Raw genomic sequence first — 16,445 nt, 5'->3', positions numbered from 1 at the left:
CGGCTCACCGTGAACACGTTTCTTTAAGCAGCTATGGTTCTCTATTTCTCCTTTCACGACCGTGCCCCCTCCCAGCTAGCCCCTGGGGGTCACGGCCATGCCCACACAGCACCCGGGCAAAGTTCGTTTCATCTCAGAACCACCAGATTTTCTCAGAAAGCGTTCCAAAAATCTTGTCGTTGGGTTGTTTTCACCACTTGCATGATCTTTGCTACAGCCACGTACTGCCAGTAAATACTATTTACTTAATATTCTATTTAAATTCCCTCACCTAGTACTTTAAATTTTTTTTTTTCATTTTAAAAGGAAACTTTATACCACTACCACAGATGGAAAATCTGTGTCACCTCCATAAATAGAAGGAAGGGTAAAAACACAATAAAAATAAAAGTTACTGAATTCAAGGTTCGAGACGTTGTGGCCAGCCAAAGGCTCTACCTGGAGACCCACTCTTTCTCTGCCCCTGAATGTTCTCTTTTTATTGAGGTAGGACGTATATATATTCGGATTTTGAATATGTAGAGTTTGAGGAGTTTTGCCAAATGTTACACACCCTGGTAACCACAACCACAATAAAGCTGTAGAACATTTCCACAACCCCAGTTAGCCTACCTTTTTTAAGGCTGGAGGTGGGGGTGGGGAGGGAACAGCAAGTGCTAGAAAGACACAGTAACACCTAATAGACTCTACCTTGGACTAGTTCAAAGCCAAGTAGCGCTGCGAAAAAATGGTGCTCATTACATGCAATGCCCTCGCCAGTGGACCACGCAAGGCCACCTCACCTGCCATGGATCACCGCACTGGAGGCATCCGTACTCAGAAAGAGGAAAACGGGAAAAGCTGTGATGGGGGATTCAGAAGTCACTGCTCAAAGACCTCTGGGCCTCTATGATTTTGTACACACTGTTCCCTGTGCCTAGGACTCCCTTCCAAACCTATCCTCACTTCTAGCAAGCCATTATTTGTCCATCGACATTACACCTGGGCCACCTCCTCCTGAAGGCCCTCCTTGATTCCCTAGCCCAGATCAGAAAGCTCTTCTTCCGTGTTCCCAGAACACCTGCACAATCACATAATGAAGTCTATCAATTGTCTGTCTCCCTAACGCACTGTGAGCTTTTTGAAGGCAGGAAGGGATCCTAAATCAAAAATACCAACAAATAATGAAAGCAGTGAACATTTATTGAGAACTTACCTGCCAGGGGCTGTGGTAAGCACATTACACATAGTGAGTTACTGCACCCTCACAACCACCTACGAGGTGGGCACTGGGTATTCCCCTTTTACAGACAAGGAAACTGAGATACAAGGAGCTAAAACTCCCAAAGTCCCACGCTCAAACCAGGGCAGACCAGACAGCACCATCAAGCAGCTGGCTGGGGACCCTTACCCTCGGAGCTAGCGGCATTCAGGGCTAGAGGATTCTTTGGGGGGGGGGGGGGGGCAGCACACCTGGACTCCAACCACTAGATGCCAATAACATGCCTACTATGCTCCTGGCCATGACAACCAAAAAGTCTCCAAGTATTGCCAGATTTGTCCCACAGTCGGCACACCCGCTCCCCGCACCCCAGCTGAGAACCTGGCCCTGTGCAACGCTGGGGTCGCACGCACGCCCTGCACACACCAGGGGCCCAAAAGAGCGATGGAAGCAGTAACCCGGGAGTCAGGCCCTGAAACCCAGAATGCTTCAGAACCGAGGCATCTGCTCACCGTCAGCCCCCAGCAAGGAAATCACACCGCAAGTCCCGGCTCTCATCACCCTCCCTCCACCGCTTCCCGGGGCTCCCACCAGCGTCCAGGCTCCGCGAACGTCTGGGAGGTCTCTGGCCACTGCTGGCCACTCTGCATGGGGAGGTTGCGTCCCCACCTCAGTAAGGTGTCAGAGATCCGGGCCTCATGCAGCACAGGGTCGGGGGACCCCAGCTCCACTGCCCTGCCCCTGGACCGTGTGACCAGCAGGACCCCCGAGTCCTCGTGGATCAGCCAGTGATGAAGTCAGTGAAGCACCAGCCTGATAGGTCTCCTAATCCAACCGAAGCCCAGAGCACACACAGTAAGCACTCAATAAACCAGGTCTATGAGTATATCATTATGATTATGATTGATTATGATTATGATTACGGAAAGAATGGCCTTTTAAATGAAACTTCCACCCTTTCTCTGCACTCACTGCTTTATTTTACAACAACTTGCCTGTGTGATACACACTAGCCCCCAGTGCCTTCAAAAACATGAAAGAAAAGAAAGAAAGAAGCTCAGGCACCTAGCTGGCTGTCTCAGTGGAGTCTAGATGCCAAGATCAAGACTCTTGATCTTGGGGTCATAAGTTGGAGCCCATGTTGGGTGTAGGACATACTTAAAAGACAGTAAGGGGCACCTGGGGTGGCTCAATCAGGTAGGCATCAGACTTCAGCTCAGGTCATGATCTCACAGTTGATGAGTTCGAGCCTCACATTGGGCTCTGTGCTGACAGCTCAGAGCCTGGAGCCTGCTTCGATTCTGTGTCTCTCTGTCCCTCCCCCACTCATGCTGTCTTTCTCTCTCTCTTGCTCTCTCACTTTCTCTCTCAAAAATAAACAAAAAAAAGTGAAAGAAGAATGTTTTATGAAAATACGATGGATTAGTCAGTAGAGTAAAACCTTGGGTTGCAAGTAACCTATTCTGTGACAGAGGAGCAAACATTATTAATAAATTGTAACTTGATAAGCGAGCAATATCTTGCAATAAGAGTTGTACGTGATGCCAAATGTCACATGATCACAACTGACTAATGGTTCTTGAGATTCACTTTGATACATGAGTGCTTTGGATTACAAGCATGTTTCCGGAACGAATTATGCTCACAAACCAAGGTTTTACTGTTCTTGAGAATGTTTTTCTATTAGCCTTCAGAAAATATGTGGATTAGGTCAAGAAGGTTTCCAACACCCCCTCTATTTTATGCTTTTACTCTTCGCCCCTCCCCGCCGTGCCCTCTGGGAGCTGATCGACTGGATCTTACTGAAGTGTTAGGGACCCAGGGAGCTGCTTGCAGTAACAAAAATGATGATGGCTGATATATCTATGCCACTTACTTTACACCAAGAACCACTGTGTATGCCTTTAATGTTGGTCTCACATTTTGAAGCAAATTTACCAATGGGGAAATGAGGCTCAGTGAGGGTGACTAACTTTCCCAAGGTCACACAGCTTCTAAGTGGCAGTCTGGCCCTTCTACCTCATGACCATTATTCTAGCCTGCCTATTGATGAAAGGGGCTATTTCTTGGATGGTGATACCTTAACCCCAACATCAGGGTTATGGAGCACCCACTGGGGAAATGAGGTACCCCAAGAATTGGAGCTGCTCTGGGGTGCCTGGGTGGCTCAGTCGGTTAGGCATCTGACTCTCGGTCTGGGCTCAGGTCATGATCTCGCAGTTCATGAGTTTGAGCCCCACATCGCACTGAGAGTGTGGAGCCTGCTTGGGATTCTCTCTCCCTCTCTCTCTCTGTCCCTCCTCTACTTGCTCTCTAAGTAAATTAATTCATTAATTTTAAAAAATTTTTTAAAGAATCGGAACTGCTCTGGGGGTTCCCATCAAGAGACAACTGACCACTAAGGACACGAATTCCTTTCTTCTGAAATACTCACAGTCCCTCCATTTGCCCCAGGATTGAGTCAAAGATTTATTTTAAAATCACCATCAGGCCACACGGTGGTTTCTGCCAGGGCCTCTCCTCCTGGGGCCTCTTCCAGGCCTGTTGCTCACCCTCGGGGACACACAGCCAAGTCTGAGGCCGCTGCTCGGTGCCAACCCACCAGCCAACAGATCGCTTTTGAAAAAAAAAGGAACAGCAAGAGAACATCTTCTCCGCCTAGAACTATGGGCGGGTGGAATTTTCAGGAAGCAGAATAGAATGACCAAAATAGAAACCCAGCTAGGGAACCGACACAGGGTCTGTCCTTCGGGGGAGGGGAGGGGAGGGGAGGGGAGGCGAGGGAGTTGGGGGAGAAGGAGAAACAGTGCCTTCAGGCCTGAGGGACTTGGAGGCAAGGAGCCAGGTCATGGCCCAGAAGCCAGACGCCCCTCAGGCTGGCAGCGGGGCCCCAGGGCTGTGGGCTGTCCCTGTCTGAGGCGGCAGACCCACCGCTCGATGAGCTCACACCCCAAGGTGGTGCGAGTCGCAGGCCCTGGGTTTGAGTCACCCAGTCTGTTGCCATGGCAACGCTCAGGATGCCACATCCTGGCACCACATAGTACAGGCGGGAAGGGGGAGAAGGTGGCAGGAACGAGCCCTGCCTCCCGCCACCCCACGACTCTCCTAACCTCCTGGGGTGGGGGGGGAGTGCGGGGGGGGGTGCTGTGAACAGTCACCAAAAAGGGGCAGGAAGGGGAAGCTGTTTTGTCTGGTGGCCTGCACTGCCTACAGCAAAGGCGTTCTCTGAAAAGCTGGAGGCCGCCTTCAAGATTCAGCGCTCAGCCAACTTCCCCCAAAGCCCCCCTGACCCCTCGTGGCCCCACCACACGCACACAGGACAGGAGCTGGATTCCCCATGAATGAATCATGTGTATTATAACGCCAGAGAATCAGGTGGTCGCATTCGTCACTCAAGAGAGGACACATACAGACGCAGGCACGAAAGGTGAGAAATTCCATCCAGAGAAGTCAGGTCCAGAAACGGCAGCAAGGGAAGAAGGGCAGTTTCCCATCCTGTCTCGTCAGCGTGGAACCACTAGAAAAAGCCACCTTGAATGCTCCACTCTTTGCTGTCCTTGTCCCAGCTAAGACAGCCGTCTGCCACAGACGGGACAGAAAAGAAGGTTCCGTCCTGCTTCCCAGGCTGCCGGGAGGCCAGGCGCCCGGGACACAAGAGCTGGGACGATTTGCAAGCAATCAGTCTTCCCAACTGGCTGCCGGCGTGTCTGTCTGCAAACCCACAGGCAGACACACATTCCTTCTGGGGAGGGGTAGACGAGTGTGTGGAGTCCCCAACCCACATGCATCAAGGTCAGCTTTTGGACTAAAGCAGCAGAGCCTCTGAGCAGACACACGTCCTCACCTCCATCCTCAACTTGGGGTGCAAAGAACCACCTCCCGCCCATTCCATGGGCCCCTCCTGTTTTCAAGAAGTTCAGAGACCTTCCTACTTTTAGTCATTGGAATAGCTGACATTCACCGGGCCGCAAGCTTTCCCGTGTACTGTCTCCCTCTCTGCAGCTTACACCTCTCCCTGAGAAGCAGCTCTTATCAGGTCCTTTGTGATACCGTTGGAGAAACTGAGGCTTGAGAGTGCAGAGATTCAGCCCCAAGTCACAAGATCATCAGGGGCAGAGCTGGGGTTCAAACTGAGACCTCATTTAGGTGCAGGAAATTGCACGAGTGTGAAATGTACATCTTGTGCCTTTTTACATAGGCATGGACTTGGCTACATCCACCACTCGAGGTATAGAACATCCCCATTCCGCCCAAGGGTTCCCTTGTGGCCCTACCCAGCCAGTAACCCTAACCCAGGCGGGAGGCCTCATCCGGCCTGGCTTCTCTCACCAGAGACTGGGTTTGCCTGTTCTCGAACATCAGATAAAGTGAGATCTTACAGGGTGCCCACATTTCGAGATTCACCCATGTAGTAGGCAGCCACGGTTTCCTTTTTAACCCCTTGCAGCTATGCCTCCCATAGGACGACACCATAATTTATTGTTAAGGAAGATGGCCATTTGACCTTGAACTTGACTTAATGAGGTCCATTTCTAACAGGAGAGCCCATCCTTCCACACGTGTCATGTGGTGCATGACAGACAGCAAGGCTCACCCAGCTTCCTCAACAAAACGAGAAGGAAAGATCCGGTCAGAACCAGAAATAGGCCTCAGATAATCCTGCCTCAGAAACCGGGCTCCCCGTGTAAGCCACCTCTCTGTCGAAGGCGTGCAAGAGGGGGCGTGGGCGGGGTCACACCTTCTAACCAGAAAACGGCAAAGGCCCCTCCCCTTCGTGCCGGCCCCTCAAAGCCACACCCCAAGCCCCTGGAGCTGCCTGAAAAGCTGATTTTGCCACCTTTCCTCAAGCCAACTTGAAATCCAAGTGGAAACTTCCCCTTGAGAACAGCAGGGGCCCCTGAACTTGGCCAGGGGCAGAGATTTAAAATTAATACCTGATGGACTGACAGGTTCCTTATTTACACTTTCCCCCCAGGTTTCACTTTGGTGCCACACTCCCAGCGGCAGGCTCGCTTGATCAGTGGCCCTGCCAACCCTAGCCATTCGTGACATTCCTCCTTTCTCCGGGGCAACAGAGGGGAGGTCCCCCCACTGCGGGTCTCGGACCTGCCTCCCACCTTCCTCTGAGCACACAGGTAAACAGCCCCTTTCTGGACTCTTTACGAAAACCATTACAGGCACTGTAGATAAAGTTCTTCCCCTCAGTTACCATTTTCCCTTTGGCAGGCATGTCCAAGCAGGTTTGTTTTGATAAGGACCTTTGTAAATCCCGGGCTTTGCAGGCGACTTTCTTCTCTTCAGAAAGCTCACCCAGGCATGGCTCAATTAAAATTCACGTGGGAAGGGCTGGCTTTTGGAAATGCATCTTAACTAAACCAGGCCCACTGGCGAAAACCGTTCTTCCCCCAAACCTCAGACGAGGAGGCAGGGAGAGTTCCAAATGCCAACTCAGAGGAAAAGCAATCTCTTGGTTCTGTTCATAGTTTGGCCTGCCTGGGAGATCTAGATCCCCTCCCCCACACCGAGGGCGGGGGGGGGGGGGGGAAGTATTAAAAATCCAAGGCAGAGGGCTTTGTATTGAAATGCTAGTTTATCAGAAATGAAAAGGACAGAGGAACCTGTTAAAAGACACTCCAGGAGGGGCACCTGGGTGGCTTAGTCAGTTAAGCATCCGACTTCAGCTCAGATCATGATCTTATGGCTTGTGAGTCCAAGCCTCACATGGGGCTCTGTGCTGACAGCTCAGAGCCTGGAGGCTGCTTTGGATTCTGTGTCTCCCTTTCTCTCTGCCTCTTCCCCACTCATGTTCTGTCTCTCGCTCTATCAAAAATTTAAAAAATAATAATTAGAAAAAGACACCCCAGGAATGCGACTGGCAGAGTCCGGCACAGGAGAACTGTACAAGCTGCCCTGGTTTCTTCGACCATTAGCAAGAGAACAGACTGATGGGGACGTTCCTCGAATAAGAGATGTAACGGTCCCCTCAACCAGATACAATGTGAAGATCTTGCTTGGATCTTGGTTCAAACAAGTTCACGGCAAAAAGATACTTGTGACACAAGCAGGAAATCTGCCAACAGACATTTGAAATGAAGTGTTATTGTGCTGTTTTAGGTTTGATGATGGCATTGGATTACCCTCCCCGCCCCCGCCCCAAGTCCTTATCTTTGAGAGCTACAGACTCAAAGATACTAGTTATTAACAAAATAATATACCATTTGGAATGTGAAAGGAACTGGGGGTGGGAGTGTAGAGAATATGGGGGGGGTGGGGGGAGGAATGGTGAAAGAAGAATGGCCTAATGCTGGGAATGATTTTTTTTTTAATTTTTTAAATGTTTATTTATTTTTGAGAGAGAGAGAGAGAGAGAGAGAGAGCACACGGGGGGCAGAGAGTGAGGAAGACACAGAATCTGAAGCAGGCTCCAGGCTCTGCGCTGTCAGCACAGAGCCCGATGTGGGGCTCTAACTCACAAGCTGGGAGATCATGACCTGAGCCGAAGTCAGACGCTTAACTGACTTGAGGCTCCCAGGCGCCCCCCTGATGCTGGGAATTATTGAAGCTGGGTGATGGGAACAAGAGAGTTAATCGTATTATCTCTCTGCTTCCCTGTTGTGGGAAAAGTTCATCAGACGAGTTCAGGAAAAAGTCAAAGGCCATTCTTCTTGTTTTGAGGGTATCCCTTGGTGGGCTCTGCTCCAGGGAAAGAAGCAGACAGCCCCAGCCCCTTCCCAGGAAGAGAGCCCCGGGGTCAAGTCTTGCCTTCTTCCCTGAGCGCAGTTTGAACAATCAGCAAAAACACAAACCTCACACCAGCCTGGGGAAGCTAAGTTTGGCCAGAGCTCTGCGAAGGCTGCGGCTATTTCCTGTGCTGGGGAGGAGAGCAGAAGGAAGTCCCTTCACGGGGGGAAGCCACAAGAATCCATCCCACTGCACAGGCTGCTCCTTCCTGGCCCCGGCTCAAGGGTCCCAGGGGGCCAGGGCAGGGACACCCGGGGAAACCCTGCCTCCCCCTAAGAGAGGCAGCCACAGGACAAACTCTAAGCCCTGGAGTCTGGACATTTGAGAAAGTTGTTGCAAACGGCCAAGTTCTAGAGCTGAGGCAGGAGCCACATGAGAGTTTTTTTGACTCAGAATGGAAGGTGCATTAAGTTAGAGAACTTTCTATAACGCCCACTCAAGCCTGGCAGCCAGGGCTCCTTTCCAAGGACCAGACTCTTCCCTATTCCTTCTCTTAAGGCTCAGAATTCACCCAAGGTGAAGATGGTCTCTTCCAAGGAGCCAATGCCCTCAGGAAGTCAGGAGCTGAAAGCTAGCTCAGAGCCCATCACCACTGTCAACCGCCACCCAAGCTCCGCACAGCCCCGCCTCCCGGTGACCTCACTTCCGGCCCAGCAGGTGAGCACTGCCATCACCCTCCCCACCGCACAGGTGAGAAAACACAAACCCAGAGAAGCAAAATCACATGCCTGGAGGCGGACCATTAATAAGGAATGATTATGCAACTTCTCATCCATTCATTTGGCAATTTCTTATTGTGCACTTACTAATGCCAGGTACTTTTACCGGCCAAGGTCATGCAGGTAGGAGCCGAGGAAGTCAGAATTTCAAGTCAGGGTTTTCTGATTTCAGATCTGGTGGTCTGACCCATGGCCTTTGGAGCTGCGGGAACAGGCACCCCAGGAGGCAAGCAAATTAACCCCCCAGGATGCAGAAAGCAATAGAAAAATAGCACAACTCCCATTTATTTCCTGTCCTTTACCATTATTATTTTTGCTGCAGGAGTATAATCCCCTAAGGACAGCAGCAGACATAAAGTTGATATTTCTATAAATATCAAATCGAAGGGGTGAGCGCACCCCGCGCTACCATACTCCAGACCCCTCAGAGCCAGAGTCCGTGACATTCTGGCTGAGTTATAGTGCTGACAGCTGGGACTCAGGACCCCAACAGCCTGGGTTCAAGGCCTGCCGTGCCATTTACCTCCGCGCGACTCAGCAAAGGCAACAGACCACCCTCCCTCAAAGAGTCTCACTTCACTGGTCCCAAGTGCAGCCAGGATTGAGGACCACGGGCCACAGGGCTGCCTTTTTCAAGTATATTCAGGATCAGAAGCCTTGGGAACCAAACCAAACAACACTGCTCTAACGTTCGCAGAGCCTCCCTCCCAATCGCCTCAACAACAGAGGCCCTTTAACTTGGAAGCGTGGATGACATGAGTTCAGTAGTGAAGAATGATTAGGGTGACTTTCTCCTCACTTCCTCTGCCTCCCTGACAAGGGGACCGCTCAATCCTTGCCTTCGTTTCACCTTTCCAGCTGCACCTGGAGACGCTATTTGTACAAAGCAGGCTTAATAAGGCCTGTCCTTAACTGGACGCAGACGGCAACGTCTCTGAATGCCACATGTGTTTCAGCGAACCTGCTTGCTTAGGGTAGAGCTCTATTTTTAGTAAGCACCAAAAACACCCCATGATCCCAAAGCCCAGCACCTCATATGTCCCTATTTGTTTACCAGGCTGTGTCCCACATTGGCCCCGGGGGCCAGGCAAGGGCAGGACCACATCTGATTGTCTCTCTACCCCCCTCCGCCCCCCAGGGCCTGGCACTCAGCCAGCATTCAGCGAGTGTTTGCTGAAAGAATCAGGTTTTAATTGTCCCCTGTGAATGGGTTGAGAGCAGGTGTTCCTGAGTGGAAGTGCAGGTGACTTGAGGGAAGGGGCTATGGCAGGGTCTGGGACTCTACCTGAAAATGCTCTAAAACGCACGTGGAGGGCAGGAGGGGGGGTGCAGGTGGGGGTGCAGTCGTTATGCACATGTGCAGTGTGCACGAACAGGCTACGTGTTCACACGGGCGCTCCTACAGCGGGTGCGTGTAGGCTCGGTGGCTTTCGTCAGCTTTTCCAAGGGCTGCGACCCAACAAGTTTAGGGACCACCAGAATAGACTCTGCAAGCAATGGCCAGGAGTCGACTGGCCTTTCTGAAATGTCAAGGTTAGTGCCATTTGCATTTGCTGCCCAGGAAGTGAAGGAGGGACACACTAGACCCACGAGACCTCCCGGAAGTGATCACTCCCAATGGGTCAGTCCTCGATGGTCTCACCTCTGGAGGTGACGGGACTCCCAGTACCCGTCCAGCTCTCCCAGTGTGTGTTTTACTCATTGAGAGAATTCATTTCACCGAATCCACAAGTACACACAGAGGAACTAAGCTTCTAATCTGTCCACGGACAATGCGTACAGCTCTCTCCCCTCCACGATGAAGTTAGTAGCAGTGGTCAGGGCTCCCACAGCTTGGTCCCCATTCTTTGTTACTTTTTTCAACTGAGGGAGACAGCGACGTACAGGAAAAGTCTACTTTGCATGTCTCTAAAGCAAATTTGAAAACCAAGATAAATGAAGTGGGTGATTTCTTAGAAAGATACAGTGTACCAAAAGGCGCTCCAGTAGACACAAAGTACAAGCTAATTCCCACACACACCACAGAGAACGCAATCCTAGAACAACCTCATAAAAAGGCACCAGGCCCAGATGGCTTCCCGGGGGAATTCTATCACCACTTTAGAAATGAGACAGTCCCGGGGCGCCTGGGTGGCTTAGTCGGTTAAGCGTCCGACTTTCACTTAGGTCATGATCTCGCGGTTCGTGGGCTCGAGCCCCGCGTCAGGCTCTGTGCTGACTGCCAGCTCAGAGCCTGGAGCCTGTTTCAGTCTGTGACTCCCTCTCTCTCTGACCCTCCCCTGCTCACGCTGTCTCTCTTTCTCCTAGAAATAAATTTAAAAAATATATAAAAAAAAAAAAGAAATGAGACAGTCCCAACAATACACACATTGTTCCTGGGCATAGAAAAGTAAAGAAATCCAAACCAAACAACACACCAAAAAGGACACTACAGACAAGTCCCACTCGTGAATACCGCTGACAGGAATCTTAGATTATATCAGACACTCAGCCCCACCACTATAAGAAAATAGTAGTACACAGTGACTAAGTGGGGTTTAAGCCAGTAATTTTTCAATATTAAGAAATCTAATATAAGCGTAAGAGATCTAAGAAGAATAAAACCCTATTCTTCCACAGATCCTAAAAAGTCTAGGACATAATTCAACTCTCATTCCTCATCAAAACTCTCAAGAAAATCGTAATGGGTGGAAACTTTCTTAACATATTAAAACACATACACTTCGATCCTGAAGATGACACTTGAGTTATTCGGATAAGGTCAGAAATAAGCCAAGGGTGCCTACCATTTCTACTACTGTGTAGCAGGCTGCTGGAGGTATTAGTCAATGCAATTGGGCAAAAGAAACCCAGAGAAGCACAATTAGCTCAATGAGGGGAAGGGCTGGGTCTTATTCCCTAGTCTATATCCCCAGGATCTAACACAACAGGTGCTCAATAGTTAGCTGGATGAGTAAATGAATAATGGGCTCACATTAACTGAGGCCAAGGGTGTAATAAAATGCTCATAACAAATCCTACCCTGTATTGATTCAAATAGGTCAAGCCATTCAAGGCCAATAAGCCTGTGAGAGTAGTATTATTTCAGCCATTTGATAGATAAGCAAACAAGGTCCAGAGAGGTTAAATGACTCATCCAGGATCACCCTGAGGGTAAATGTTTTAAACTCCAGTCTTGCCCAAGTGCCAGGCCCCTTACAAACAAACGGCTTTACATGGCTCTCATCAGACAAGAGAAGGGCGGACCCTCACACAGTAGTTCAGAATGCTGGCTCTGGAGGAAGCCAGCCAGGTTCAGCATTCAGCTCTGCCATTTACCAGCTCTGCTCTCTTGGGAAGATTCCTCCACCTTTCTGTGCCTCAGTGGCTCCTCTGTAAAAGGAGGGGGACCACAGTGCCCACCTGCTAGGGTTGGCGGGTTATTACAGGAGCTCAAAGGCATCTGCTACAATGTTAGAGTTCCTTAAAACGAGCAGCCAGCTTTCCCAAGATTTGTAAGTAGCGTCATCAAGGTCTGAAAAATGCCTGTCCCATTAGCGGGCCCTTTCCTTCCTGGACTCTCGCCAAGCTCATGCACAGAGTTTAGGGTAGCTCTCATGTGCATCGCCAGTATATTGTCACTGGGGACAAAGCCCAACTGCAAGCTAAAGGCTGGTGTCAGCCCTTGGAGAGTTCCATCATTCAGGAGCAGAGAGGTGACCCCAGGGACATCCCGGGAAGCCAGAGCCAGACCCACATCTGGAAGAGCTCGCTTAGCCTCTCAAGGCTCACACCCGCTCTTCCCTTCCTCAGCCGTGATGCTTCCGTGCTGCCTACTTCCCAGCAAGGACTCATTCCTTACAGATTCCAGAGCGAACTCCCCACTCCGAACGGGGGAGGGGAGGGGCGCACATAGGAAATTCTTTCCAAAGAGCACAGTGTAGAAAGGAGTAGCTTTACGAGGGAGAAACCTGACAAGCACTACTATGGCTAAGTTGATCAAGGTCGATTATCAACAGTGATCAATCAGGTCGGTAATAGGTTTCCTTGATGTGATGTGATGGAAACAGTCACTTCACCTGTGCGGATTTCCTCTCTAAAACCCGAGGCCCCGGTCTTTCCAGGAGAGAAACATCAGAAAGACCCTAACTCGGGCACAGCCTACGGTATACCTAACTGGTGTTCCTCAAAACTATCAAGCTCATTAAAAAACAAAACAAAACAGAAAACAAAAAAACAAGGACCACCTGAATCTGAATAAAGTATGGACTTCAGTTCATCAAAATGCATCAATATTGGATCATGAATGATAACAAATATACCCATACTAATGTAAGAGGTTAAGAGGTTAATAAAATGGGGACCCCAGTGCCCGGTACTGTCTTTATAACTTTTCTGTTAATCTAACACTGTTACCAAATAAATAAAGTTTGTTGGGTTTTTTTTTTTTTTTTAATGATTCCAGGGCTTTCACTGTGGCCATTTAGACACCCATCTGGCGGCCACCAAGCACCACTTGCCAAGAAAAACTATAAAAAGTACCTCCCATCAGATTTGGCTTGGAAACTATTTCCCCGGAAATCTCCCCCATGCAAAAAAAAAAAAAAAAAAAAAAGAGTTAGCTGATTGTGAACCTGGGAGGGGTGTGAGTATTAGTTCCCTGCAAAACATGACTTTAATCTTACCAAACAAAGACCACGGATGTTAAAGCGACCTTAAAGGGATCGCTTGCAGATTCTTAATTGTATCTTTTCAAAGCAAAGGATGGCCTCCAGATTGCAACTCCGAGAAGTCTGGTCTCTTTTGCTGGCTAATTATTTCCATCTCCAGCCAAAATACAGAATGATTACCCATTACCATCTTTGCTTGGGATCCAAGTCAAAGCAAAAGCCCCTCGCCTAAGTGGCCGGTGAAGACAGGGAGGGAAGGAAAGTGAACACTTCCCGGTCACCTGCCTAACGCAGCACCTCTGGGAAACACCAAGCCCCCAAATCTCTGTGAAAAATCCTCCTACACACAGCCCCTTCCTGCACTCCGGATGCGGCCAAGCCCCAGTGCATCTGGAAATTACCAACAGGCCTGCCCCGGAGGCTTCGACAAGCCCCGGGCTGGGCTGGGCTGTCAAAATCAGGAAGCCCGGTTGGGGTTTTTTTCTGTTTTTTCCAAGACAACCTGCTAACCAGAAAAATACAGTGAGGCTGAGCATGCGATCTCCTCCTCCTCCTCCTGACAAATGCTCTTGTTAACCATGTGAAGCGATGGCCCGGCCTGGGGAAGTCCCCGCCGCACAGGGCACTTCAACACACAGACTGACAGCTAGTTTAGACAGGAGTAGGCTTCCTCCTGAATCGAATCCACAGGCCAGCCTTCCCCCAAACCCCGCATCCCTCCATTAGGACCGTGGGGGCAAGGGATCACTGTTTAACAAAGCTCAAACTAATCCACTGAGGGGAACCCGCAAAGGCTGGCAGCAGACACCAAGGAGGAAACGAGGCGGGGGGGCGGGGGGGGTGGGCTTCCGAGCAGTGAAGTCACACCACCCTCCAGCATCAGATGCAGACAACCTCTTCATCAGTGTCAGGGCAAAGTCCCCAACAAACTCCCAGGGGCTGTTCGGAGGAGAATCCTGGCAAGCCCTCTCTGTGCCCGGGGTTTCTTGCCGGCTAACTCCACTCTCTGGCTTCCTCACAGCCTCCAACCAGGCAGATCACTTCCTCTCCCCTCCGACGACGACCCTGTAAGCTGGGGGCCAGCTGAGCCCCCTGCCACCTTTAGCTTGGCTACCGGCGACCCCAGGGAGGAGTCACGAGTGACTGCAGCCTGACGCCCTACTGGGCAAGAGTGAGCCTACCGCCCCCTAAGGGTGGCAGCAGTCTCGGTTGCCTCGTGCCCTCCCTCTCACCTGCGGAGACGCACCCCTCCCTCGCCCCCCCCCCCCCCCCCGGGAACTGTGACATCGGGAGCACACAGGGGTCCTGTGTCCACTCCGCAGGCCCAAGCCCCCGCCCGGGCTCAGGGGGCCAGGCCGGGGGAGCCTCCACCGACCTTCGATAGGATTCAAATAGTCATAGTCGAAGAGGATGGAGAAGTCGAACTCGTCTTGGGGGCTGCCCGCGGGCTCCCGGCCTGGGGCGTCCCCGCCGTCGGGGTCGGGCTGCTGCTCCGGGGGGCCGTCCATGGCGCGCACAGCGGCGGGAGGGTGGCGGGGCCGGAGGGCGGGGGGCGGACGCGCGCGGCCTCGGCCTCCTCCTGGGCCCCTCGCCGGGGCTGCGGGGGCCGGAAGCGGGCCGGAGAGGCGGCGGGGTGGCTGTCCTCGCGGGGACGCACGCGGGCCCGGGGATGGCGCGCCGGCGCAGCGGCTCCTGGACGCGCCCGGGGAGCAGAGCGGCGGCGGCGGCGGCGCGAGCTTCCTGCTCCGGGAGGCACCTGTTGCGGCCCCGCGGAGGGGGAGGCGGGGACAGGGCGGCCGGGCCGGCGGGGGGCGGGGCCGCCACCGGGGCCTCGGGGGAGGGCGGAGGGCGGGGGCGGCGGGCTGCCAGGCGCCGGGGAGGAAGGCGACCGCCTGCCTGCCCGCTGCGGCCGCACGGCCCGGGGCCACGCCGGGGGCGGGCGGGGAGGGGGGGCACCGCCTGCCGCCCTCCCCGCGGCCCGGCCAGGCGGTGCGCTCTGCGGGACCCGGGACCGACCCGGAAAGCCCGCCGCTGCCCCTTGCAGGGCTGTCGCCCAGCTGATCGCAATCCGTTCCCTCCTGTCTCCTCTAGGCCGGGGAACCAATCTCCTCCACCGCAGCCCGCGTCTGCAGGTGCCTCTGGGTGCCCACAGCTGTGGCGATACTGGCCTACGGTTCAGTCACCTGCACACCCCTGAACGCAGCTCCCCAGGACCTGAGAAAGAACCCGGGATACTCTGAGAGCACAAGCCTCACTCTTACATCCGTACCTCTATCATGCGCCTGGTGTCAGGGACGCAGGGTGAACCAGACACTGACCACCTGCGAAGTTCAAGGTGGGGGAAGGCAGGCATGAAGGTGATAAACGAGAGAACAAAGATCATCATGAATAGTGTTGGAGGGAATCACCAGGTGTCTGGGGTAAAGGCTGGCTGTTGAGGAGCCTTTATTCTCTTGGGCGTTCAGGTAGGGCCTCTCTGGGAGGGTGACATTGGATGAACCTAACTGATCTGGGTGAAGAGGGGTTTGGGCAGCGGGAGCCCAAGGAATGAATGCTAAAGCGAGAAGGGGCTGGTGTGTTGCCAGGAAAAGAAGGGCGGTGTATTTGGAGAGGCGGGTGGGTAACAAGTACATCTGGGCGCTTGTTATAAACACAGGTCCCCGGGCCTCTCCCTGGAGCTTCTGGTCCTGTGAGTCTGGAGTAGAGAGGCTCAGGAGTGTATATTTTTATTATTTTTTAATGCTTATTTATTTTTGAGAGAGACAGAGCACAAGTGGAGAAGGAGCAAAGGGAAGGAGAGACACAGAATCTGAAGCAGGCTCTGGGCTCCCAGCTGTCAGCACAGAGCCCAACACGGGGCTCAAACTCGTGAACCATGAGATCTTGACCTGAGCCGATGTCGGACGCTTAACCGACTGAGCCACCCAGGAATGTGTATTTTTAAATAAGCACCGAACATGAATGTTATGAACAGGTACGTTTGGGGAACACTACGTAGGAATCCAGTACCACCCCCATCCCCCATAAAACACTTCCAGGGGTCTCGGACCAAGTTAGGTGATGTCAGAAAATAGACTCGTGGAGGCAGAAAGGGAGATCAGAACAGTGGTCTTCAACCCTTACAGCACGTTAGAA

General features: G+C 52.1%; 1 protein-coding gene across 3 annotated transcripts in view; it reads right to left on the bottom strand.

Annotated features, from left to right (window-relative positions):
* Positions 1 to 14,818, bottom strand: part of NFATC2 (nuclear factor of activated T cells 2) — a 138,384-nt gene extending 123,566 nt beyond the window's left edge. For all 3 annotated transcript variants that reach the window (XM_039230007.1, XM_039230009.1, XM_039230008.1), the window contains exon 1: positions 14,686 to 14,818. In XM_039230007.1, the coding sequence (XP_039085938.1) occupies positions 14,686 to 14,818 (133 nt within the window). The remainder of the gene's footprint in view (positions 1 to 14,685) is intronic.
* Between the last annotated feature and the right edge of the window lie 1,627 nt (positions 14,819 to 16,445).

Source organism: Hyaena hyaena, unplaced genomic scaffold (genome assembly GCF_003009895.1).
Source record: "Hyaena hyaena isolate Hyena2069 unplaced genomic scaffold, ASM300989v1 scaffold_42, whole genome shotgun sequence".
Taxonomy (NCBI): Eukaryota; Metazoa; Chordata; class Mammalia; order Carnivora; family Hyaenidae; genus Hyaena; species Hyaena hyaena.
The sequence above is the reverse complement of the archived record's forward strand: the minus strand, read 5'-3'. Positions and strand labels throughout refer to the sequence as shown.